The 26935-nt window shown below is 39.3% G+C and overlaps 1 protein-coding gene across 1 annotated transcript; it reads right to left on the bottom strand.

The window, feature by feature from the left end:
- Window positions 1–4683: 4683 nt before the first annotated feature.
- On the bottom strand, window positions 4684–7482 carry pou4f4 (POU class 4 homeobox 4). The gene is made up of 2 exons (XM_077592487.1): window positions 7186–7482; window positions 4684–5904 (listed from the first exon to the last, which is right to left on the bottom strand). Exons 1-2 carry the CDS (start codon window positions 7303–7305, stop codon window positions 4933–4935), a joined length of 1092 nt encoding a protein of 363 aa, XP_077448613.1. The 5' UTR covers window positions 7306–7482; the 3' UTR covers window positions 4684–4932.
- Window positions 7483–26935: the final 19453 nt, after the last annotated feature.

The raw sequence follows: 26935 nt of genomic DNA on the forward strand, positions 1-26935 counted from the left end.
CGTCCATTAAGCCTCATAAGTCGCCTGTTTGCTCAAGGCCAAACCCCCTGTGCTCATTAAGCCTGATTAGTTATACAATGTTCCTGATTACCCACGCCATGTTTTAATTAGCGCCTCCAATGCGTAATGAATGTTTTCAAGAACTCACACGGTTGCGCTTGCCGTGTTGTGCTATGTGGCCACTTCACGCCAAAAATGGCAGGAAAGCCGTACTTTTTGTGGAATTAAGCTCCTTATTTTACATTTACAAATTTCCTAGGCTAATGACATGGTCGTATGTGTAGTACCAAAACAAAAATCCTGATTTTTTTTCCTTTCATATTGTCTGCTTTGATTATTTTCCCCCTTTTTTTACTGGACTTTTCTAATTGTTGTTGTTTTTGTAGTAATAAGAATTCTACAATGAAAAGAAAAAAATAGAATATTTTGACTTTGTTTTTAGCCTATCTTGCGCAAACCACTCTTTTCATTGTTAATATAAAAAAACCCACATTATGCCTTTTCAAGCAAGCACTGATAGAAACACAGACTAGTGGAATTTCAATTAATGGTTTCTTGATTTAACTTGTTTTTGGCCGCATGCAAGGACTACTATATGCCTGTGAATACTTTTAAATTTCGCACTTATGAACACTCCTGAGGTGTTTTTAACTGTTGCAGTTTTGAGTGTTAATTACTGCAATCTGATACTAATTTTCCTTTGTGCGTGGATAGCTTTTTCCATCAGATATTAGCATTAAGCCAACAAATTTCAGTAACAAAAGCATGTCAGAGCTTCCAGCTCTGCTAGCTGGGCTTCCATTTCTATTTGTTTGTGTCTCCTCATTTCTATGCTGCTTTCTAGTCGTTTCTCCAGTTTTTTTCTACAGATGTAAATGAGCCCTTGGCTATAATCTTACATATTTACTTGTATATGTTCATTAATATGTATTGTCCCTTTTTTAAGTAAATCAAACTCAAACTCAGGTGTATTTTCTATTTGAATACATAGTGTCTGTCAGTTTCTTTTGTTATGTTTTTGTCCTCACAGTTCTGAGATCGAGGGTTCAATCCCAGGTTCGGACCAGCCTATGTGGAGTTTGCATGTTCCCTGTGGGCTTGCATGGGTTTTCTCCAGGTACTCTGGTTTCCTCCCAGGTAGCAAAACTATGCACGGAAGCTTGATGGGATACTCTAAATTGCCCCTAGCTTTAAGTGATTGGTTTTTGTCTCCTTGTGCCCTGCGACTGGATGGGATAGGCTCCAGCAACCCTTGTGAGGATAAGTAGTACGTAAAATGAATGAATGTGTCTTTGTTATAAGTCATAAAACAGCTTGAAAACCATTAACATTGGAATGTTTTTGAGGGACTTTTTGCTATCTGCTAAACTGTTGCTCTACAATCTCGATCATGTCTTTCCCCCATTGTTAACCGTATTGTACGTTTTCATTTTTAAAAAATGTGATAAATATTATCTCGACAACATTAAGCACTTCCATTGTATGTCATTCAGCGAGACTGTGTTTAAGTATGGGTGTGTGTGTGTGTGTGGTCACTGGTGCCTCAATGATTTAACGTATTAGCGGAGGTCAGTCCCCCCTCAAGACATTGTCTTTCATAAAAGAACAGATTAGACTTCAACTGCCTCGATCCTAATCCCCACTGTGTGTCTTTATGTGTGTACATGTGAGTGAGAAAAGGCGTGAGCGAGAGACATAGTAGCGTAACAGAGGCCTGCTATTCTCCATTCCGTGCCCCACCACCACCCCCCACTCTCATTACCCGTCCCCCCAACACCCGACGTTGCACTCAAGACTCGGAGCGTCATTAAAGTTTCATGGCCGCAGCGCTCGGCCAAGGTCTATTTATGAAAATGTGCTTCCTCGCTTCATGGGAAAAAAAAACAAGGCGGTAGAACTAATGTGAAAGGAGAGCTGAATGAAGTGCATCCATGACATTTAACTGCACGCATGGAAAAACACAATGCATGTTTGTTGCCACAAAAATTCTGATATGATGGAATGAAAAATTTGCAGGCCGCTGCAATGTTATTGAAAACAGTTCTACTTATTTTTTTAAATTTTGGAGGAAAGAGTGCCAAAAATAAATAAGGATAAAATCCATTCATATGAATTGAAATGAATTCACTCTCAAATATATATTAAATTAAATTAATTCATTCATTCATTTTCTGAACATCTTATCCTCACAAGGGTCACTGGGGGGTGCTGGAGCCTATCCCACCCAACTACGGGCACCAGACGGCTTGGACTAAATTGGAGGCCAACAATTGTAGGGTACAAGGGGCTGGACAACCATTCACGCTCACAATTGGGAGTGATCAATTAGCTTACGATGCATGTTGTTGAAGTGTGGGAGGAACTTGTAGTATATGCACAAAATCCACCCAAGCCCTGGGAGAACATGCAAACTCCACACAGTGAAAAGCGACCTGGAATTGAACCCTCAACCCCAGATCTATGCGGCCAACGTAAGTGCTCATCCGCCGGTCCACCTAATTAAATTAATATGAATTGAAATAAAATGCATATATAAAATCCCTAACCCCTAACCATTACAATAAATAAACAAATAGTCAACTCTATAAATAACAGACCTAATAAAACGTTTAATTGTTTATGTATGTATTTATTCAATTTGGGCACTCCTGGTACTCCATATGTGGTAAATCACCATAAAATGAAATGATTGGTTACTTTTTAGACCAGTTCTTGACGTTGAGATTTTCATTTACATTTTCAAGACTGGCAGATGATTGGTGAATGTTTCAGCAAAATTTAACAATATTGACAATGTCCCATCAGTGATTGATCATGTTTCTGTGCCAATGACAGAGATAGACGTCCAACCTGATCAGTGTTTTACAGCAGTCAGCGACTAAATCCCTGTTTGATAGACTAAGGACTTTGACTGTGTTCAGCATTGGCAGATATAATTCTTTTTGGGGAGTAAATAATGACTTAATGGTTATTTTTGAGGATACAGGTTATTTTTTTGTGAGCAATCCAAATGCAAATAAGAAAAAGGGTTTTGCGTGTGAGAGAATGACGTAAGACGTGCACACTTTATTTCAGCTTCTGTCATGTACACATCAGGAGACGCATTATTCAAGAGAACACTTTGACAAATGAATCAAATAAATAATTTCAAATGTAAAACAAAAGGAGTATAAATAATGCAATAAATAAGTGACGTATCTACAAAGTGCACTCCTGCATGAGGGGGCGTCAAAATAATAATACGTAGAAGCAGTGCGAGTTTCGAACAAATGAACTTGATTGTCAAAGCATCATCGTTGTTGTGGTGACAACTTTTTACAGTGACTTTTCTCGTGTGAATACATCAAGATTAAATTAATCCAGAAAACAAGAACAAACATTTTCCAGTCAATATGTGCATTCAAATCAACATGACCACTAGTGTGTGTGTGTGTGAGTTTGAATGTGTAGTAATGAGGTAGACACACACACCCTGCACAACATGACTGTTTCCTCTTATTGCAATGCAGAAATTTCCCAACGAAAAAAACATGCATGTGGCTTCTTTATTTCTCTGTCTTTCTCTTTTTCTCTCTCTCTCTTTTTTTTTACATAATCAAAAATATTCAAGGAAAACAACTCCATAAATCGGTGCAGCCTATTCACACAATCTGTACAATGATAAATATAAAAAAGGAGTTATTTGTCTTTTTTTGTACAATAATTGCCTCACGAATGAAGAAGTCCTTCACGATGGAGTTTTGTCCAAATCTTCTCCAGTTGCTCTTTCAAAAACACTTTAACAAAACATTTCAGCACCTATGAACTCTATGTATGTACGCATATTCATGTTTGTATGTGAGTCGGTGTTTGTGTGTGTGTGTGTGTGTGTGTGTGTGTGTGTGTGTGTGTGTGTGTGTGTGTGTGTGTGTGTGTGTGTATAGGTATGTTTATGTATCAGGTCGGTGTTGTTGAAGTTAAGACTAATATGTGGTGTTAACTTTGACAGCATTGTGTACATTATGAAACGTGTGTATATATATATATATATATATATATATATATATATATATATATATATATATATACTCAGAGTGCAAAAGTACAGTTATGAAAAAGTAGGCACAATAATTATTCAAAAATATGTTAAAACATTTTTTGAAAATAATTGCCCTACTACTTTTTACTTATTTTTGCAGCCCCGTATATACAATACTTGTATATGTATGTATGTGTGTGTGTGTGTGTGTGTGTGTGTGTGTGTGTGTGTGTGTGTGTGTGTGCGTGTGTGTGTGTGTGTTGCATGTATATACACTCACTGTACTTAAGTAGAAGTGCAGATACACGTTTTAATGAAAACTGGCAGGTGACAAATTCTGGTAAAACCAAATTAAATCATTCCCTTGACCTTATTAATTTAACATGATTTGTATGTTTTTGTTGTCATAAATCTTAAATAAGTACATTAATGGGGAAGCTCGTTTCTTTGTTAATTGCCAAGTGGTCTAAAAATAAGTGAAAAAGTTAAGTGCACATGTCTGAAAGTTTACTTAAGTACAGCATTAAGCATTTGTATTTCGTTCCATCCCAAAGTGGTGAAATGTCTCGTTCTGGGACAAACATACCGGCCTTCAGGCCGTGTGTGGTCCTCTCCCTAAAATGCATTTTTTTGTTTGTTTTGTGTTTATATTTTTTTGTTTTAAGTTTTTTTTTACTTTTAATGTAGGGAGTAAAAGTGATCAGGGAAAAAAAACTAAGAACAAATACCTGAAGAATCTACTGAAGCACAGTAACGAAGAATTTTCGTTTCTTTGCACCACTTATCATGAATTGGTTGATGAAATCTCTCGTCCAACTCGCAGTTCCAGAGGCACGAACGTAGCAGCCAGTCCATGATTTGACCAAGAAAAACTGTGTTTTTTTGTGTTTGGTTTTGTCTTGTCTTTTTTTTTCTTAGTGCGTGGCCGAAAACTTCATGCGCTTCTGTTTCTGCCTCTGGTTGCAGAACCAAACTCGCACCACGTTCTTTTTCAGGTCCAGCTTCTCTGCAATGGCGGCGATCTTCTCCGACGAAGGCCTCGGCTGGACGGCGAAGTAGGCCTCCAGCGAGCGCTTCTCCGGGGCTGCGATGGACGTGCGTTTGCGCTTCTTGTCCCCGCCGCTGAAGATCTCCGGCTTGGCCATCTTCTCGCGCTGCGCCCGCTCCGCCTCCTCCAGCCAGGCCTCGAGGATAGGCTTGAGCGCCACCATGTTGTTGTGTGACAGCGTCAGGGATTCGAACCGGCAGATGGTGCTCTGGCTCAGGCAGCCCACGCCGGGGATCTTGAGGTTGGCTAGCGCCGAGCCCACGTCCGCCTGCGTCACGCCGAGCTTGATGCGCCGCTGCTTGAAGCGCTCCGCGAACGACTCCAGCTCCCGGGGGTCGGGCTCCGCGTCGCCGCCCGCAGGGCATCCCCCGCCGCCGCCGCCGGCGCCCACCACTCCCGCCGCGCCCCCCAGGGAGCCGTGCGAGGCCAACCCGTGCGCGTGCATGTTCATGGACTGCGGGTGGTGGTGGTGATGATGGTGGTGGTGCTGCATGTGGTTGATGGCGCTCATGTGCGACGCCGAGGAGCACACGTCCGAGCCGGTCATGCCACCGAGGGAGATGCCGGGCGTCAGGTGCTCCAGGAGGTCGCCCTCCAAACCCTGCGACGGCTGGTGGTGGTGCCCTGGGTGATGGTGCGAGCTCAGCACCGACGGGTGGTGAAGGTGCCCCGACGACGACGTGGGCGTGCACGTCATGCTGGTCATGCTGGTCATGGTGTGGTATGTTGCGTCCGGCTTGAACGGGTGGCTCTTTTGGGCCACGATGTCCACGGCGGCCAGGGCCTCGGCGCGTTGCAGAAGCGTCTCGTCGAAGCCGGCGAAAATGTTGCCCTGGAGCTGCGGGAAACAAGCGAAAAGGGCCGTCAAAATTGTCTTCTGGGACAAATATATATTTGCCTGCATTTTCCCACGTGGGATTTGGAAATTAGCTTTTCACTTTGCAAAATTATTCAGATGGAAGGATTTCACAAGTATATATATTTGGCGTCGATATTTTCAACAAATCATTATATACGTTATTTAAATAAAAAGCAGCACTCATCTGGAATTAGAATGATGTTGATTCAAATCAATCTGGGAATGTATGGACAATTAAAGGGTCTACAGTTTATGACATGGTCATTTTCAAGTTTTATTAGTATTAACACACCTCTCTTTTTGAGTCAACTTTCATGACCTGTTTCGACTTTCCCAGCCTATTTTAATGAAAATGCTTTATACATTTTCGAACCATTTATTTACCAAGTGGCTGGGATTTTCTGAATGATAACGAAAATTAAACGGCAAGCCTTTTTAATGTCATTTTAACCATAAGCGGAATGTCTGAAAACTGTCTGGGGAATTTAAAAAAAAAAACCTCAAAGCAGTATGCTCTTTTATTATCATGCCATTACTTTGAAAAGAAAGAATGATTTGGCAAATCGTTCTCTTTTTTTCTCTTCTTCAAGTGGTTTGAGTTTATTTGTTTGTCTGCTTTTGTTGTCCTGGAAATTCTGTTTTCTATTTCGCAAATTAACGAATGTGCTGATTTTGCTGTTTAATTGCATTTGCATTGTGTCTGGGCCCCAGACATGTTGAAAGTTTCGCACTATTGGTAATATTCAGCATGTATATTTTGATGTAGCTGAATTGTATATGATTAAAATGCACTCTTTACGTCTATTTTTTATGAGCAACAAAATTTAAGCAAGATCATTTTCTCCCCTGCATCCAAACCAAGTGAATATTTTGAAATACATTTAAAAATGAGATAAAGCATCCAGACAGCAACATTAACATTTCAAAACGAATCTGGAATGAACAAAAAAATCACACTTCTTATTGTGTCTTGCGTGTTGTGCAAACATATCCCGGCAGCATGGATTGACATTCATCTAAAATTAATATTTACAACGCTGCTCCCTTCACACACACTTCCTTTTGAATAATTTGTGCGTATACAATGCAAAGAGTCAGACGTGAGAATAAATATGTGCATATCAATAATATGATGAATGGACACACTTTCCCTCAGCTAATTAATTAAACCAATATAGCTGGGTTTAACATTCGCTGCCAGTCAGAATGGCACGGTAGCATTTGAAGCAAGTTTGCGTGTGTTTTTGCTGGTTTTCTCACCGATGGCGTGGGCAGGCAGGCCCGGCGGATGGCTTCGGAGCTGGAATGCAGCGGTGTGTACTTGGGTTCGTGCAGGATGGGGTGCATGCTGAACGGCTGTTTGCTGTTCATCGACATCATGATGACGACGGAGGTTGAGGAAAGCAGCAGTCTCTAATCCTCTTGGTCAACAAATTCAAATGACCAAAAATTAACCATAAAAAGAAACAAGTCAAGTGTTGTTGTTTTATCTCTTTTTGTTGTTGTTATTTTTTAACCCCTACCCCCCAAAAAATGTCGTACAAGCCGTTCACTCCTGGTGCTGAACGGCAAAGAGTAAGGCGGGCCCCGTTCCAGTCGTTTTTATAAGGAGGAGCCGGGAAACAAGCCACGCCCAGTTATCAGTGTGTTTGCCAATCAGATCGAGCTATTTGGAGTCAAACCACGCCCATTCGCGTGCCGTTTCGTTGCCGAGAGAGAGGCAGGCAGACAGTCAATGTACTAAATGTCGTAGATTTATTAAAAATGATCCAAAAACTTAACTGAACACAAATTCCAAATACATATAACATGAGGAAGGTATATTTTTAACTTGTTAAGTTTGTATAAGAAGTAACATGCTTTCAAAAACAAATGAAAAGAACGTGGATTTTTGCTTATAAATACTTAATAAAAAAGAATGTATATAATAAATAGACAAATGTAAACATTACAGGGTGGAGGGAAGCAATTGATTATGGTCTCCTGACGGATTTGAATAATTTATAATTTAGCTGCTAATTCAAATGCACTAGGAGCCTTCAGAAACCTTCCTTTTAATTTTGTACTCATTTGAGGTTTTTAAAACAAAAGTAATTGTTAAAATATAATTTGATTCAAAATCTAAAAAATGATATACATTTATACAGATAAATATTTGTGTATGTTTACGTATACGTATGTAGATGCATATATATATATATATATGTATATATATATACATATACATATATATATACACATACATATATATGTATATACATATGTATATATATACATATATATATATATATATATATATATATATATATATATATATATATATATATATATATATATATATATATATATATATACTAAAACACAATTAATAAGCAAATTGTAATGACCTGATTTAATGTAAGGGATTTAATCCATGGATACCATCCGATTAATCACTGGATCCCACAATTAATAAACAATGCGACCACACACACACACACACACACACACACACACACACACACACACACACACACACACACACACACACACACGCACGCACAGACAGAGTTATTTATTCAGTTCAAGATTATTAATTGATGTGAGGCGTGCAGGAATTTCCTCCTGCCTGCTTGTGTGAACCACATTCACTTTCATGGCAATTAATGCATTAATTAATCATGCTTCGTTTACTTTGCATGTGTCGTCGTGGAACGGAGAAGAGCTAAAAAAAATTGAAGGTTCCATATAGGCACATGAATTTCCTCATGTGCTAATTATATGCATACCATTCATCAAATAATTCTGCATAATTAACACTGATTGATATGTGAAAAACATTTTCCTTCATTTTTATGTACCTTGTGCTTATTCTTTTTATTGCAGTTATTTTTCCCCATCTAAATATATATATATATATATATATATATATATATATATATATATATATATATATATATATATATATATATATATATATATATATATATATATATAAAGTCTTCACTCACCTGTTCACTTGTTTTGTGTTATAATTAATGCAACTCTTTGAAGTAAATATAAAAAAATCTGCAATTGTGACTTGATCTTATTTATGGATGTAAGAAAACAAGCCTTCTTGATAATGTGAACTTGATTTTAACTTAATTAGCGGAACTAATTCTGAGGAACACTTTTCAATACATAGCATTTGAATAGGGAGTAGTATGCAGATTTTTTTAAATATCCACTGTATTACAGTATGTTCATGGCTGAGTTAATGATTTAAAACAATTCTTGATTAAACAAGACACTAAACAAAGTCAACATGGAGGCTGCATAACAAATATTTTGTTATTAATTGTTAACTCACTGGCTGCCTTAGACAGCAAAAGCAATGAAATTCATTCGCTTCCACCCTTCCACTTCAAATGGTTTGGATGTCTTCTATTGATAAACCCATTTAAATTCACTGCAGACAGATGAAAAGAGGCACGTGGTTAGATGTCTATCATCTTCGATGGCAGTTACTTTTACAATGAAGGTCAAAGGGTGTAAAATGAAAACATAATATCCTCAATTTTTGCGATGTTTTTTTTTTTGTGAACAGGTTTGGCGAAAAAGAGCAGCGTGCGGTGTAACCTGAGCGAGATGCCCATTGTCCCCGGTGTGTGCATCCCCTCTCCAGAGGCTTCCCGGGACCCGCTTATCAAAAATGCATCAGCCGCCATCCTCTGGGACCGAGCAGGCGGGGGTGCAGAACACTCCTGTGGGAAGGCGACACCAGTGTGGAGTCCAGCTGTGAGTGCCCGCTGCCAGGTAAGAGGAGGCCTCTGACCTCATTTTTATCAACTTAATTTAAAATAAAATGATTGGCAATGATCAATGCCCAATTAATCTAAACTGGGGGGACTGGATTTGAATGCTCATGTTTCAGTAAACTAATCCAATGGCTACCATTAAATATGCTAGACGACCAATCCATTTTGATGAGGAGAGCATGATCACTAGCAAAAATTGATCAATTTACCACCATCAGTGGCAGCCAATGAAGTAAAAAAAATGGCATAGTTGGCTAATAATCACAGACCTTCAACAACTACGACAGCAATGGACGTCCAATAGATTTTACATAGGAGGGTTTCAAAGTAATCATTCCCTCTCCAGACGAATTGGACAACAATGGCACATAAACACAAATGAATTGGACTTTTATGGCTGATTATAATCAATGAGTTAAGCATCTACGATTATTGAAAATATTTTGAATACCGCACAGTTGCCGTTTGAAAAATTAACATTTGTGAATAATACATTGAAAGTGCTTTGCTACCATTTTGTAGCATTTATACGCAACTACAAAAGGCGTCAAATATTTTTTGCAATTTTTCTTATTTGAGGCAGACTCTGAAAAACGATCTTTACAAAATCTTCAAACTGTTTAATGAAAGATAAATGATATTCTGTTGTAAGTTGCCAGATAGTTAAAAACAAAGCCAGTAGTTGCACGTGCTGAGTTGACCCCTATGGTGCACGGCGAAGCTTTCTGGTCAGACAAAAGCTACGTTTTCTGCCACATTTAGCAAATGGAAGCTGGCCGCACTACATACGCCGCCATTTCTCTTTTGCGCGTTCCTCCTTTTCCCGCTTCAACCTTGAATTATTCATGCCGGGTAAAATCCGACGTTGTAAACTTCGCGACAGTTCACCAAACTGGCCTTTGAGGAGGGAGGGGGGCGCAACGGCGGGGGGTTGCACAGGGCCTCGCCAAAGGGTAGGCGGTGTCTAACCACACACTTTTAATGTAATTGCCTGTAGGGGTCCTTGTGAATATTTCATTGTCTGCCAGTACAAATTAAAGACGCTGGCGCTTTTCTCAGGAGGAGAGATCCTCTTTCTTTGCACTTTACCTGCAAATTTGTAGAACGGGACGGGATACAGAGACCATGTTCATTCCGCTTGAAGTGACGACAAGCCCGTTTTTCAACTGGCCTGACTTCAGTCATTCAATGCCAATGAGTTAATGTATGAAAATGATCATCTTTAATTGGTCAAAAACAACAAAGGTATCGGTAGAACACTGCCCAAGAAACCTGTTAGGTTCATCCAATTGTACGTTTATCCTTAGGTTTTTCCAATTCAGCTTTCAATAAAAAAGGCATCTGTAGTCACATCTCACCATTTAATTCTTGCAAGAAGAGAATACATCCGGACCGCTCGGCCGACCAAGATTATTCTAAAGAGCGGCATTATGTCCTGCCCATTTAAGGCTTCAAATCAAAACAATTACAAGGTTAGCGATTCCATTTGCGTAAGCAAGAAACAAAACAATTCCATATCAAGCGTCACAAAGGAAAAACAATATGCAAGTTGATTGATAGCCATCCGTTGAGCCAACAACAATTTAAGCGTCCTTCACCGATCTTCATTGCGAACTTGCATCTGGGGGAAAGGGTTGAGGTGTATCTTCCAGTACTCAGTCCTCGGAGCAAGAACTTAGTGTATTGTTTTATGTCCTTGCGAACTCGTATCTCACGCTGGACCCAGCTGTCCTGGAGAGCGACCTTGGCGTAAGCGTTTGTCTTCGTTGAAAGCGATCAACACATATATATATATATTGTTTAATATAGTTACACATTTAGGATGAGCATTACTATTCCTAATAAGCAAATATATTGATTAATATAGTAAGCATGTATATTATAAGGCTTTATATTCATTGCAAACACATTTATAATAATGATTACTCCAACATTCCCCCCTATATTATAAATTTGCACATGATCCCCTTAATAAAACTTCCTTTCAGCTTTATTCCATTAATTCCAAATGAACATATAGTAACATCCCAGAATGAACCCAAACATAACAAGAAAGTAGCACATTCAGGAAGACAGAGCAGGGAGAACTGATAGGTCACCATGAGACATCCTATAGCTGGAAAACAAATGGGAGGAAGAAATGTAATGCCGCTAGTGCGTCGGCCTCACAGATTTGTTACTTTTTCCAATTTTAACACCATTTTCTATGCTTTCATGTAAAAAAAACTGCCACAAAATTTGATATTAGAGGAATTTTACCCCATTTGTGTAAGTGTCATTGTCAAATTGACTAATAGTAAGCTTTTGGTATGTATTTCTGCCAAAATGTCGGATTTTAAAAAAAATTGCATAGTTTTCAGACAAATTCAGCAATTTTAAACAATTTGATAAGTTTCACATTTACAATTGCATATTTCTCACCAGACACTTTGTCAATTTGCACTTTTTTTCTATTGACACCTACAGCAACTTTAACACTATATCCTGCAATGCTGTATAAAGTCAAATCCATGTTCATGATTTTTTTACTGATCAGTAGAAGTTGTCATTTCTTGTGTTCTTGTCTGATTAAACTATCCAATATTATCTTTTCTCTTGAAAAGAATCTGTAGTCGTTTTTCCAAAGCTTTGTTGGAGGGCTTATTCATCGTTTTCATCAGTCTTTCCCTCCTTTTTGCTTAGTCGTCATAGCCTCCACTTCTTGGTGTGCGGTTGCCGGGCAGTTACCGCGGAAACATACTGCATTATTAATGGCGAGTCCCGTAGCGAGCCCGGGCGGCGTGCTAATGTGCTGCTGATTGTCAGCACACTCGGAAATTTATTTTGTCATCTTGAAGTACAATACCATGAATATTTACTATTTTTTTAAATTTGCTTTTCTTTAATGGCGTTAGGCATCCAGTTAGTGTACAGTCTTCAAGCCAGTCAGATTTTAATGTTTTCAACGCAGTTTATTGTGATTCATTGATACAAAAAAATCAACACATAGTTTGGATATTGGAACACGTTTGTCGGCATCCATATCGACTCAAATCCAGGCAGCCAATCAGCCTGCACCGCCCTCATCTTCGCACCTGTGGAAAGGAAAGGCAGTAATAGGGTCAATGTCCCAACCGTACCACTGCATTTGAGTACAGTTAAGTTTTGGCAAATCTAAAGCTTTTTGTACTATTTAATGTGTGCATTGGACAAGCTTCCAAATTTGGAAACATCCAGATGGCTGTTGACCCTAGATAGACCATTTTAATCAAAATTAAGTCATTGACTGCTATTACGATTACTGTCAGCTCTTTCAATCAAAGCGGATTTGACGTCTATCGGTGTCAATGGCACCAGTTGTTAGCTAATGTATGTACTCTATCTGCCATATTATAACAGAATTTGATCATTGCAATGATCAATTAAGCCACCTGTGTCAAAGTGGCGGCCCGGGGGCCAAATCTGGCCCGGCGCATCATTTTGTGTGGCCCGGGAAAGTAAATCATGAGTGCCGACTTTCTGTTTTAGGATCAAATTAAAATGAAGAATATAGATGTATATTAAATTTCCTGATTTTCCCCCTTTTAAATCAATAATTATAATTTTTAAATCTTTTTTATGTGTTTTTAGTTCAAAAATCATTTTGTAAAATCTAAAAATATATTTAAAAAAAGCTAAAATAAACATTGTTTTAGATCTATAAAAAACTGAATATTCAGGGATTTTACTCCAGTTCTTTTAATCCATTTATAAAAAAATATATCTAAATATTATATCTAAAATGGTCCGGCCCATGTGAAATCAAGTTGACGTTAAAGCGGCCCGTGAATCAATTATTTTTCATCATCTGTTCATTATTACATATAGATCAAAAGCGTAGAAAATACACCAATAAATTGATGTCTATTCACTTTGTTGTTTTATTCATAACATATGAGAAACTGCTGTCTTATGTTGAAAGATAATTAAGACTTTTTGCGTTTTTCATGCATCTGAGACAATTGTTTACCAGATTCCACACAATTCGTATTTCTTGCCAGTCAGCTGTCTCAGGTCTGATGCAGGCCTGCATTATTTTCTATCATATTGCTTCACTGGTGAGTAACAGTAGCTTCCATTAAGGATCAATGGGCGATAATTAGTCAGCGTGACTTGAGCATCACTCACCTGTTGTGCCCCGGGGCGTTGCCGCCTCCTCTTGCCCGTCACGCAGCTGTCATGTCAGCCCTCCGTCCACCTTCAATGGGCCCCATTGTGCGGTCGCAGAGCCCCCCCCCCCCAAACGGCGCAGCACAGTAGCCTTTGACCGCACGAGCCGTTCCTCCTCCGACCGCTAATCCGGCCCGTGTTCGAAAACAGCGTATGAAATAATCAAGTGCGGGCTGGGATGGCCTGGGGGTCAAGAGACAGAAAAGGTAGAAGAAGAAAGCCACGTTGAGTCGGTCGGCCGCCGCTCGGTGAGTGAGCTACATTGGGGCTGGGCCGTGGAGTTTATAAGCGTCCTCGCTCCCCCTCGGCCTGGGGGACGGGATGAATAAATAATACAATGGATATTCCCGTCATCATTATTTCATTGTCGGCGTAATGAGAAGACCACAGGTGAGGCGGCGCCCTCATCCCTGCAGTTCAGCTGATTTGTGTATTACAAAGTATTGCTGCACATTTCTAGGGCCAGAAGCATGACTACAATAATAGGAACTACTCTACCTACTACTGCAACGACTACAACTATTTTAACACTTACTGTATGACAACCATTACCTTGACACAAGTATAAAACTAATAAAAAAGTTAGAAAAAACACAAGTTGCACGTTTTGCATAGTTTGTCTGGGCCTGCGACTTATGTTTTTTTATCCTAACCGCCATGGAAAGGGTGCTCTATGGGTACTCCCTACTTCCAAAGTTGGAAGGCAGAGTTCAGAGAGGAAACTAAAGAAGACTTTCATAGATTTGGTAGTGACTAGGAATGAGATAAACTTTGGTAAACAAGTTGCTATGTTGTGTTTTTTTTTGTCTATACAGTAGTGTTACGATCACGCCGAGACGTCGTGCCGCGATCGGAGGGATTTGGACCCAGTAGCGGGGAAGCAGGAGGGGACGAGGCGAATTGTGCTCATGATAATAACTTTAATGACTCAAAAAGCATTACAAAATAACAAGGACTTGTACATCCCAAAACGAAACAAAACCGGAGCATAGAGAACAGTACCTTTGCAGCGACGTATGCAGTATCACGCAGTACGATCCGACAATGAATACCAATTCAGTCGTGTTTAAATACACACATCCGGAAGAAATCATGATTCATGAATCACTCGCAGCTGCTCGAACCTAACGGCAACCCAGGAGGGACAAACGAGCTGCTCCTGACAAGTAGTTATGTGAATAACGGTTAATATGGTACGCCTGTTGTTCTCCATGGTCTTTGACAAAGTAGAATTCTCTGCTAAAATGCGAATAATTGGGCAGTTTTTGACTAGTGCTATTTATAGTCCGGAAGATATGGAGTCATATAAACAACGACAAATTTGCAAGCAATTTTTACATGAATAGCCATCAGGATTCTTCCAAGTCCCAAAAAGTACAATTTAAGACATTTTGCGAATTTTTTAAAGAAAACTTAGAAAAGAATTAAAGTATAAATAGGCGAAATATTTTGCGATGGCAGCTTCATCTATGAAAAATGACCCTCATAACTCCTCCTAATGTCCCTCGCTTAAACCTTTTTATTGTGCTTTGAGGCAACGGCATGACATAATTTTCTCGCGTCCTCGAATAGTCTCGTGGAAGCCATAATAGTGGGCATCTAGTCACGTATTCCACATGCTCAGACACATGGTCACGCGGGTGAATTTGGTGTCCCCGTTGCGTCTCATGTCCCTCAGGGGCCGGGATCCTCAGAGGGGCAATGTTCGCCCCCCTCCACAGGACCCCATGAGACAGGGACCACTTCTATACTCGCATAGGTCCTTCCGTCTTCTAATCCTGTTAGTGCGAGACTGACGAGGAGTCAAGGCCGCGGGCAGGAGAAGGCATTGTAGGGGGGGGGGCTGACACAAAGACCACCCTTGGCTTGCACCAGCTGGATATCTGTAGCTATTATTTTTGTCAGCTTTTTTTTATTTTTCCCTTTTTCCCCCGGATGGAAATAAGAAATTGTACGCGGGTGGCCGTCATTCCGTCAATCTAGCGTCTCTCTGGTCGTAATTTGAAAATAGCTCGTCCCTCCGGCGGCAAACATCAGAGACACCGGTTCGCTGAAAAAATGAATTTGTGATGCGGGACATGTCTTTGCTTGTTTACGCTTTTTGTTTGACAGCGTGCTATTGTTGTAGTACAGCACGTAGGATTTTGTTTGGATGCTAATGAGCCGTGGTGGCTTTCTGGGGATGGGGGGCGAAGGGCGTTTGATGCCTAGTCCTTAGTGGGTCCTACCTCTGTGAGCTACTGTAGACTTCTCCCACACAAGTCAACAATGACATAAACATTTACAGCTGTGACAAATACTACATTAACAAATAAAATGCTTTTACTCAATATTTTTGCAGGTTTTTACGTGCATGCGCTGCAGGGCTATGTTGCATTATACGTGAGCACACAGCTGATCTATCAAACCAAAAATCTCACTTCTGATTTTTATTTATTTTATTATTTATTTTTATTCTTAATTCAACACTGAATCCCCACTGAAAAGATTATATATATATATATATATATATATATATATATATATATATATATATATATATATATATATATATATATATATCATCACATTTTCTGAACCGCTTTATCCTCATTAGGGTCGCGGGGGGTGCTGGAGCCTATCCCAGCTGACTCTGGGCCAGAGGCGGGGGACACCCGATCGCAGGGCAAAAGGAGACGGACCACCATGCACACTCAGACTCGTACCGAGGGGCAATTTAGACTGCCATGCATGTTTTTGGAATTTGTGAGGAAAATTCAGATTCTGTTCAAAATGGTCAATTTGGCTCCGACACTTTTACAATTGTGGAATAATTTCTCAATGTTATTTGCAAAAATGCTCTTTATGACTCTTTTTTTGACCAACCGTGTAAAATTGTAAAATTTGATCATCACCCTTATAGAATTGTGTTAAATTAAATTTGAGAAATGTTAATGTTAAATTGGTCAATATAATAAAAAATGTGATACAAGTATACAACAAATATTTTCAACGTGTTAAATTTTACAAAGAGGATTAAAAAAGCTTCTCAACTCTAAAAAAAATTGACGGCTGTCATTTGCCAAAGTGAATTATGAAAAATTTGTCTGTTTGCCCATTTTAGGGACAATTGTAATTTTCAGCATTGTAATAAGGCATTCAGTCAAATGGAAGAGCTCTTGCAGAAATCTATTTGCAGCACATAACATATCCGTCTTCGAAGGGTAACACGGATACTTCGTCGCCTCCGATAAATACTTGATGTCCTGCCTATCTGTGTAACACTTTTCCTGGCATAGGTCACGCAACTTTGTCAGGGGCGGTGGCGTTATCGATTGACGGCGGCGGCGGCGAGAGGTGCAACAATCATCATAAATAATTCTCCTGAAGAGGAAATGCATTTTTTATGTTTTTACTTGACCTTAATTTAAGTCGTACAAGCGTGATGTCTTATTTACGAGCTCTGCAACAGATGGGGAAAACCATTTAGGACACTTAATACACTCGGCTACTACACTACAACTCTCTGTGAGTGTGTGTGTGTGTGTTTGGGGGGGATATATGTGTGTGTGAAGGAGTTTTATATTATAGTTGACGGTGTGTAAGAATATCAGTTGGAGCATTCCAAAATTAACACCTTGATGCCAGAATTTAACAAATTGACGCCTTGGCTGTCTGTCATTGATAGTCTTGGAACACCAATCCATTAAAAATTAGGTCTAACCTGGTGTTTCATAAAATACAATATGCAATTTTTACTGAAAAATGGATCAAGTATCCCCTTTTTTCACCACTTATGAGAAAAAAATCTATTTTTTACGACACTATTTATCATCTGTTCACTGCCAGTCAAGATGGAATGGATTTGTATTGCAGTCAATGGCCGTGAAACATGATCACTCATCCCAGTTGAAATGGATTTAATGTCTATCGCTGTCATCTCTGGCAATGGCAGTGAATGAGTTAAGATTTCAAACTCTATTTATTGTGTTTATTTATTGGATGTTTTTTTTTGTTTAATTGCGGGTCCCCTGGTCCTCTATAATCTCTGGTCTTGGATTCAAAACGCTGGGAAGGCTGGCAAAGAAAAATCCCTCAGTGTATGCAGAGGTGCCTGGGGGCTTCGCAGAAAGGGGGTGGTGGGAGTCGCACTCTTGTGAACTGTCGTTCAAATCAAAGGGTGGAGGTCTTGTCTGAAGATATCCGTCAAACATCTGAAGGGCCTCTGCGAAAACATCATAGCTTGTAATGGGAGATCTACAGCTTTTATTAAATATGATAGGCGTCTAATCCTTTCTGACAGATCGGGAATTTGGACGTCAATCACCGTCAATCGCAGCCATTTAGTTGAGCAAGCAAGGTGGGAAATTTCAACCTACAATGCAATGTACGATAACAATAACACAAGTCTAGAATCCAACTGTCCGGCAGTGGTATTAAACAGTTTACTTTTACTTAAAACAATAATCGAGCTGTACCATTATGTTCATTAGTAAGAAAAAAAGATATAAAAATTCTTTGTTCGTTTTGACCCGCGGGCACGTTTAAAACCCTTTGATTGACTTCCACTCGCTACACTACTAATGATTATAATGTGTTAGCAGTCCTGGTGGTAGTGCGATGGTTGTACGGCGGGTGGTGGAGGGTCTCGCGGGGGGTTGTTTGCGGCTCCGCTGAGGATAATGGGAGCGATGGGAGCATATGGCCGGGCCGGGCTGCCTGCTGGTGCACCAGCTGTGGAACTGGTGGCTGAGATCACACAACCACTAAAGAGGCCATCATCACCATCATCATCGTCGTCATCGTCATTATTGTCCCTCCCACCGAGTCTCCATTGTTTTTTTGTTTTTTGTTTTTCTCACGGGAGGGGTGACTCCATGCTAAAGCTACCCAATTTGCTATATGGAAAGTAAAGTGGTTTCTATTTTGGGACAACTGGTTTTGTACTATTTGGATGAGTAGCAAAAAATACATGTTTTTAGTTAGAATGTCTTTTAAAAATAAAAAAAATTGAAACACGGGGAGGGGGTAGGTTGTCCTTTTGTAAATTAAATAAAATAGTTGTATATATAGGTGTGTTTTTAATTATTCAAAAAAATGGAGCTATTTTTTTCATATGCTTTTTTCTGTATTTTGAAACTAAGATAAAAAGTGTCATTGTGATAAATTAAAAAAATGAATATTTTGTCGGGCAAATATCATCAAACATCCAGGTCTTGAAGCTACTGTAAAAATGTGTTCATTTGTAAAAATTCATCTCACTAACAACCAAACAACGTTCCAACGTCCAGGGTTGAACAAGAAAAGCCTTCCAAAAAACTAGATTTCTATAAAATGCATATTATATAGTCTTTTTCTTTATTATTATTTGTTACCAGTTTGTTTTTACTGACTGAATCCATTTAAATGCACTATCCATCCTCACACACTACTTCCCACTTTTCTGACTTTGGCCTCAAGGCTTTTCTCAAAGTCTTAGAGCGCTATTAGTCTATGTGCACCACACTAGCCCGCCCCCTGCTACATTACACCCGCATCCCCCTCGGCCTGTGTGGCCCCCACACCGGTCAGAGTTGGCTGCGGTTTCATTTCCAGTCTCACTGCTGTCACAACTTCTATAGAACTAAAACTCCCACGATCCCATTGATTAATACATTTGGCACACAATTCAAAAGCAGACAATCCGAATCTGTTAAAAACAAAAAAACGTTCCGAGCTGGATTTGCAGTCCCTTAAAATTCCGGATTCAGGACCACTTAAATCTCTTTTGCAACATAGCCATGTCATCATGTCACCGTATCTTCGTCGAAATTATATCAACAATTTTAATCCATATACAAGCGAAGATAAAAATCACTGCGCCATATTGTTGCCATAATTCCATTCAAATCTCACTTGTGAAGTCACTAACACACACAAACACACATACATTTGTCAACCGTCCCCTGATAGTCGTTTTTTTCTCTTGGGCAACTTCTCAACTCTTTATAGAAACTCACTCACAGTGTGTGAGACTCCCAATGCTAATAAATATTTCAAAGGCGGAAAGTTTACTAAACAAAGGTGTGTGTGTGTGTGTGCACGCACGGTGGTGTGGATGAGGTGTCAGATTTGCCTTGCATTCTTCTCTTCTTCCTTGCCGAAACATGACCTTATTGTTGTGCCACGTGCAGCAAACAAACAATACAAAAAAAAAACACAATGACCGGCGACCTGGGGAAGGCGTCAACTTAAAAATCGCAACTTGAGATGTCAAGTGATCACAAGTGAATCTGTCAATTTAATTTATTCTTCATTCATTTTCTGAAACGCTGAAACGGGGGTGTTGGAGCCTATCCCAGATGACTTTCGGGCACCAGGCGGGGGGACACCCTGAATTGGTGGCCAGCCAATCGCAGGCAACAGGCAACCATTCACGCTCATAACAAGGGGCAATTTGCAAACGCCACACAGGGGGGCCATTCTGGATTTGATCTACATGCAGTTCATTTTTATCTACAACAGGGGTGTTAAAAAATAGGGCCGCAGGGCAGAAGTGGGCCACCAGAGCATCCAATCCATTAATTCTTTTTCTGAACCGCTCATCTTCACAATGGTTATATGGGGTGCTGGAGTCTATCCCAGCTAACTACGGACACCAGGTGGCCAGCCAATCTCAGGGCACAAAGAGAAGGACAACCATTCATGCAAACTCTACACAGGATCGAACCCTTAACCCCAGAACTTTGAGGCAGACCCATAACCACGTGTTTTGTTGAGCTCATTTCTCATTTTCAAGGTTTCTCCCACTTCTCATTGGACGAGTAAATACAGAGTCAAGCGCCTGCACGCCTCATAAATCTTTAAGTGAGCTTTGTTTTACCCCGCGAATGTAATTAATACATAATTAATATTGAAAGATCGACTCGTTTATCAAATTTAATTTAGGCTCCGTGACAGAAGCAAAACAAACAAATGGAAGAAGCCTCACTTGTTTTGGGGAAGAAGAAAGAAAAGCAAGGAGGGGGAGCCTAATTAGCGCTAACAAGGCACAAATGAGGCAGCGTCCTAATTTGCCAGCTAAGTCCCTCAGGTGTGCCAAGATGTCTACCTGCTTGTTTTTTAACGGCTAATGGAGACGTAACTGTGAGTCAAAGGACTGCTGAAAAACGTAAACTGGCAAAGTCTTGCATGTTGATGTTGTCGAAAATTTTCTAGCATCTACCGACACGTGACAAAAAAACGTGCAAATTTCCAGTCGTAAGGTTCTACATTTTCAAGCATTAAGATTCGGACACAACAAAAACGTTCAGAATAAAGTCATATTTTGACACTTTAACCGTGCAGTACTTTTTTCTACTTGTATACAGTAATTCTTATTTTTCCCAGTCAATTGCTACCGTTTGGAGATCTTTTTTAGGATTCATTCATTAATTTTCTGAATCGCTTCTCCTCAAAAGGTTCGCAGAGGTGCTGGAGCCTATCTCATCTGACTTTGGGCACCAGGCGGGGCACACCCTCAATTGGTGGCCAGCCCTAAAGGCAATTTAGAATGTTCGACCAGCCTTCATGCATGCTTTTGGGATGTGGGAGGAAACAAAAGTACCCAGAGAAAACCCACGCAAGCCCTGGGAGAACATGCAAACTCCACACAGTGAGGACCCACCTGCGATCGAACCCTCAACCATAGAACTGTGATGCCGACGCACTAGCCCAGGGGTGTCAGACTCGGGTTGGTTCGCGGGACTCGGTTTCATGTGGGCCGGACCATTTTAGATATAATATTTAGATTTTATTTTAATAAATTGATTAAAAGAACTGGATTAAAAGCCCTGAATATTCAGTTTTTTATAGATCTAAAACACTGTTATTTTAGCTTTTTATCTATATTTTTAGATTTTACAAAATGATTTTTGAACTAAAAACACAGAAAAAATGGATTAAAAAATTACAATTATTGATTTAAAAGGGGGCAAATCAGGAAATGTAATATACATCTATACTCTTCATTTTAATTTGATCTTAAAACAGAAAGTCGGCACTAATGATTTACTTTCCCGGGCCACACAAAATGATGCGGCGGGCCAGATTTGGCCCCTGGGCCGCCACTTTGACATATGTGCGCTAGCCACTCGCCCACCGGGGCCCCCTCTGATTTAGGATGAAAAAGAAAATTGTCGTGAACTGTACAATGTTTTTTTTTTTATTTACACTTTCTTCATGAAAACATAGAGATGGTTGAAAACTGGTTGCCAATATATTCGCTGTTTAACTTTTAGGAAGAGCATCTTTTCTTGCCTCTCTCTGTGTCTGGTTGTCGCGGCCCCCTGGGGAGCGCTGTTAAGTGGGACCACTTTATGCTGTCAATACATTCAATACCGCGCTCGCAATGGGAAAATGAGATGGGATGGCCGAGCTGTAGGACGATGGACTCAGAAGCACATGAGGAGAAAGGGAAGACACTGACAAGTTCTGAAAAATGAGACATTTTATATTCAGAGATGTGAAAATTGTTGGATCTTGAACGTTCCAATGAGTTAATGTTTTGCTAGCGTTCAATAGTGATAGTCTTCTTTTATCAGGTTTCATTCTTTAAAATGTACAGTAAAATATACTATTTACCATATTTACATATTTTTCAATACTTAAGATACTATAATTTATTTACTTATATTTTAAAAAATCCAAATATGAGTCACCTAATTTTTAGAATCTGCCATTACCAAGTCTCAATTTGATACTGACCCAAAAAACATATATTTACATTTAGTTTTATTAATTATACTGACCATATTGATTATTTTATTACTTGTTATCTTAACTCAGTAATTGCCATAGAAGGTGATCATGGTTCATTGTGATCGGCGGCGAGAGACGTCCAATACAATTTGACAGATCGTTCGATCAATGGATATGATGAGTTAATGCATAAAAATGAAAACAAATATGCATTTTAAAAACCCAATTATTTTCCCAATTCCGTTTCGCTGATAATGACATGATCGGGCTGGATTGCTGAGCACATAATCGGATCGGGGACATCCATCATAGACTACAAAATTGATCAAATATCCACTTTTTTAACCAAAATGTAGTTAATTTTTTTCTACATCATAGATATTTGCACACTTCCAAAGACAGACTTGCACAAACGAGAGTGCTTCAAGCATATCCTGTCTAATGGCTTAATTTCATTCCTCTGCTACGGTGAAGACAATTAGTCCAGAATGGAGTTGTTAATTTTTAATGAGCAAGAAATTTAAAAAAAAAAAGGCATGATGAGATGCAGGAAGCAGAAAACTAGCAATCCAGCGAAAAAATATTCATTTCCAATGTTGAGATTAGATTTTTCCTCAAGACATAATTTTTCCCCAATTTGCTGTAAGAGAGCACCAGCGGGAAATTGAAGTTTTTCGCCAACTTCACCTACATAGAGTAGCGACCAATCAATACTTTCCTTCGTCCAGCAAGCTTTCATTACAACTACCCATCAGCTTCTAATCAATCAATCCTCCTTTACGTCATCTACGCTATCAATAATTCAAGGTTTTGATTGGTTTATGAGGATCAATTGACCAATTAACAATCCTCTATCCTTACCCCCCAGTTTCTGGTGTTCCACATGTCGGGTGGGGTTTGTGATTGGCAGGCACCGACCGCTCGCCTCCTCGGGGCACAAAGGAACGGCTGTCAATCATCCATCCGGCATGCTCTCTAATTGTGACCGGCCGGCCGTGCGGGTCAGACGTTGCGGCTGTAAATAAGAGCAACATCAACACCCCTTTCACACACAACTAACCCTCTTGAGGTTGTCTGCTCCTTTCTCTCATCTTGTTGAAAAGTTCAATTTCTTCAATCTTAAACTTTGGCCATGTCTTCTGAGGAAAAGTTGGAATGGAGTCCAAAGTTGAAATCCTTTCAATTTAACAATGGTACACTGTAATCAAGTGCAAATACATTGAATATTATTTCAGGTATCTACTTTACTTGAGTATTTATTTTTACTCCCTACATTTTAAAGCAGATATCTTCATCAGAATATATTACTTTTCTGTGTAAAAAGCTAAAGTTCAAACCCTGTGTAATGGAGGCATGATTTTTGGCAAGGATGTACATTTTCCAATCAAAATATTAATTACTATCCATTTATTTGCAAAACTGTATTTTTTATCATTAGTGACAAGTTAAATAACAGATGCCAGAAAGCAAAAAGTGAAGACAAAATGTTTGAAAAGCTCAAGACAAAGAACAAAACAAACATGTTAAAGGAAAACAAACAATAAAAAAACTAGTAAAAAGTGGCCTTTCTTTACAAAGATGTTGAATTTAGTTAAAATTGTGGTTCTGATATGAACAGAATGAAGCCAGATCATTAAATTGCAAAATTAGCTTTAATAAAATGTTACTGCAACATTTTTTTAAGATCAGTTGTTTTTTCTCATGCCTTGAAAATGCTTAAAAACCCTTCAACTCACATTTGTGGAATGTTGGGACTCGAAACATCTCTGTTAGGGCCCATATTACAAGTTTTGGGAACCCAATAGTTTTCATAGATAAAATGAACACTGTATGATGATGAACATGTCCGCCAAAATTCATGTCAATTGGTGGAACTTTTTCACTATTGATGATATTTATGCAAAATGGCTTCTGAATGTCCATTGGTAGAAGGGTTATTTTATTCTACCTTTCCAGGGGTTCTTTTTTTTTTGCCTGCTACGGTTCACCACACATCATTCTTTCTTAACAATAAAACCCTGTAACTCTTCTATCAGTATCAGTATAGTGTTGTGGGGCGCCTTTGTTTACAGTGGTGGTGAATTCAGGGTCGAATGGAAATCTAAATCGATGGATATTTTGGGGGAGATGGGCGCCAACAGAGAACCGCTTGTCAGGTTAAGCCTCACCTGCAGCCACGAGGACACCAAGGCAGCATATGGCATATGGAAAGAACTCAATGCACTCCTCCCGTTTCCCAAAGCGCAGCTGTTGCTCTTGAACGCCGCACAGCAGACAAACTGCACTGGTGAACATAAACGGCAGCATTTATTTTGGGGAAGTGAACCCTTTCTGTGCGTACCTTGTACCTTGGACATGGACTTAAAATGGGAAAAGTCACCACCGAATTGAGCCAGTGATTATTTCAAAACTGAAAAAAATACCTAACTCCATAAAAAGCAGATATCCACATAGTCCCTAAAAAGAAAAGTCAACAAAACTTCATGTCTGACTATTTCACTTGCTTTTGCAAGTTTTGATGGATTGCAGATGCAAATTTGTTTTTGAATAAAATTGAATTGAATAAAGTCAAACAAAATCAATTCCTAATGGTTCATGTTGACTTTTTTTCAATCTGTAACTTCTGCTGACGATTTACCGGAACGGTAAAATAAATCAATTACAAAGACTGTTTAGCATTTGGGCAGTCCAGTGAATGAGTGGTTAGGGCGTTGTCGTCTCGAGGGTTCGATGGAGTTTGCATGTTCTCCCTGGGATAGGTTCCAGCACCCCCTGAAAACGTTGTGAGGATAAATGGTTCCGAAAATGAATGAGTGAATGAATATATAGAATTTGACATGCTGGTAGTTGAGAAAAACAAAACAATTTCATTTTTAAGCTCCAAGGCTACTTTTAAAAGTTAGATTTTGAGTCTTACATTACATTTTTTAAAGTAAAAAAGGTGCTCATTTGCTGCCAGGGACAACTACAGACGGGTAGATGTGAATGATCACCGCCACCCTCCCATTTCAAATGGATTGGACTTCGATCGCCGCCAATAGCATTGAAACATGATAATGATGATGTTAGGCAACTGGATAAGAGAAATGAAGTGCATCGGCATAATGCACTTTATTGATAAGCGTGCATGTCGAAACAACAAATTAGCATCCTGCCGTCTGCCTGAGATTTCATCCATACATCACCTTGCACTCATGGCGGCATTAATGCGTTTTGTTGATATCAGCGACTCTCAGGCCATTAAGAGAATGTCGATATATGTATACGGGCATACAAACGCAAGAGCAAGAAAGTATCCAGCACGCTCGATAGACTTACAGACCTGCATGCGGTCAATATTCATTGATGCCAAATCTTCAAAAATGTTCAATTCTGTCTTCAGTCTTTTAGATGAATTCTTCCCAAATAAATTTGACTCTCACAATGTGAATTGTTGATATTTTTATTGTTAAAGGCGGCAAAATAAATCTAAGATTTGTGCATTTTGAGCATTTATAGGGCAAATATTGTACTGATGGCTCGTCCAGTATGAATGTATTGGAAGGCTATCATTGAAGAAGCGTTAAATAAATATACAAATTTAAAATATTCGAATTAGACTTTATTTGAGGCAGTGCCTGTTCCTTTTATCTTTTAATATTATTTATAATGATCTATAATATTTTTAGGTGACACTAAATGTTGATATTGTTGCCTAAATAACCCAAAATATCATGTCCACGAATTTCATGAACATTTCTTTATAAGGTTGAGCTAAACATTTATGAGTAAAAAAAAACGTTACTTAAAAATGAATGTTTTCTCATTGTCATACGTTTCAATGATTTATCAAGCGACCGCTCAAAAAAATGTCATTCTACAACCTTCCAATCATAAGTTTGTCAATATTTGCCATATGACGTCTTAGAAAACAAACTAAAAACATTGGAATGGAATGGACAGATGAAAAGGACGTAATTAGATGATGAAGTGAACTTATTCTCACTCGTTCAAGCAGCTGACGAGTGAAAGGCCAGAACGGTCTGATTGTATCGTATTTAACGATCACTTCCTGCATGCTTGCCTATGTGCAACGAGGCGGGGGCTAAGAAAGAGCGACACCCACATATGGCGACATATCTCCAACCCCTCCCTATCTGCCCCCGTTTTAAAAATTAAGAGTCCAGAAGTTATGGGGTGGCGAGAAGAATTATTAATTGCCCTTTTCTGACATTCGGCCTCAGTCAAATTGAATTGGACATCTCTCACTGTAAATAGCAACCATAAAATTACACTTTTGAAGAATTTTTTTTTGTTTGTACACCCGAAGTTAGCTGGGAACGCTTTAGCACCCCTGTAACCCTATA

This window comes from Stigmatopora argus, chromosome 22 (assembly GCF_051989625.1).
Source record: "Stigmatopora argus isolate UIUO_Sarg chromosome 22, RoL_Sarg_1.0, whole genome shotgun sequence".
In the NCBI taxonomy this organism is placed as follows: Eukaryota; Metazoa; Chordata; class Actinopteri; order Syngnathiformes; family Syngnathidae; genus Stigmatopora; species Stigmatopora argus.

What these genes read in the sequence shown, in the direction of transcription:
- pou4f4 (XM_077592487.1), bottom strand. Translation starts at nt 7,305, where the DNA reads ATGATGTCGATGAACAGCAAACAGCCGTTCAGCATGCACCCCATCCTG. An exon ending in CCTGCCTGCCCACGCCATCG is followed by an intron (nt 5,905 to 7,185) that starts GTGAGAAAACCA and finishes TGTTTCCCGCAG; the next exon opens with CTCCAGGGCAACATTTTCGC.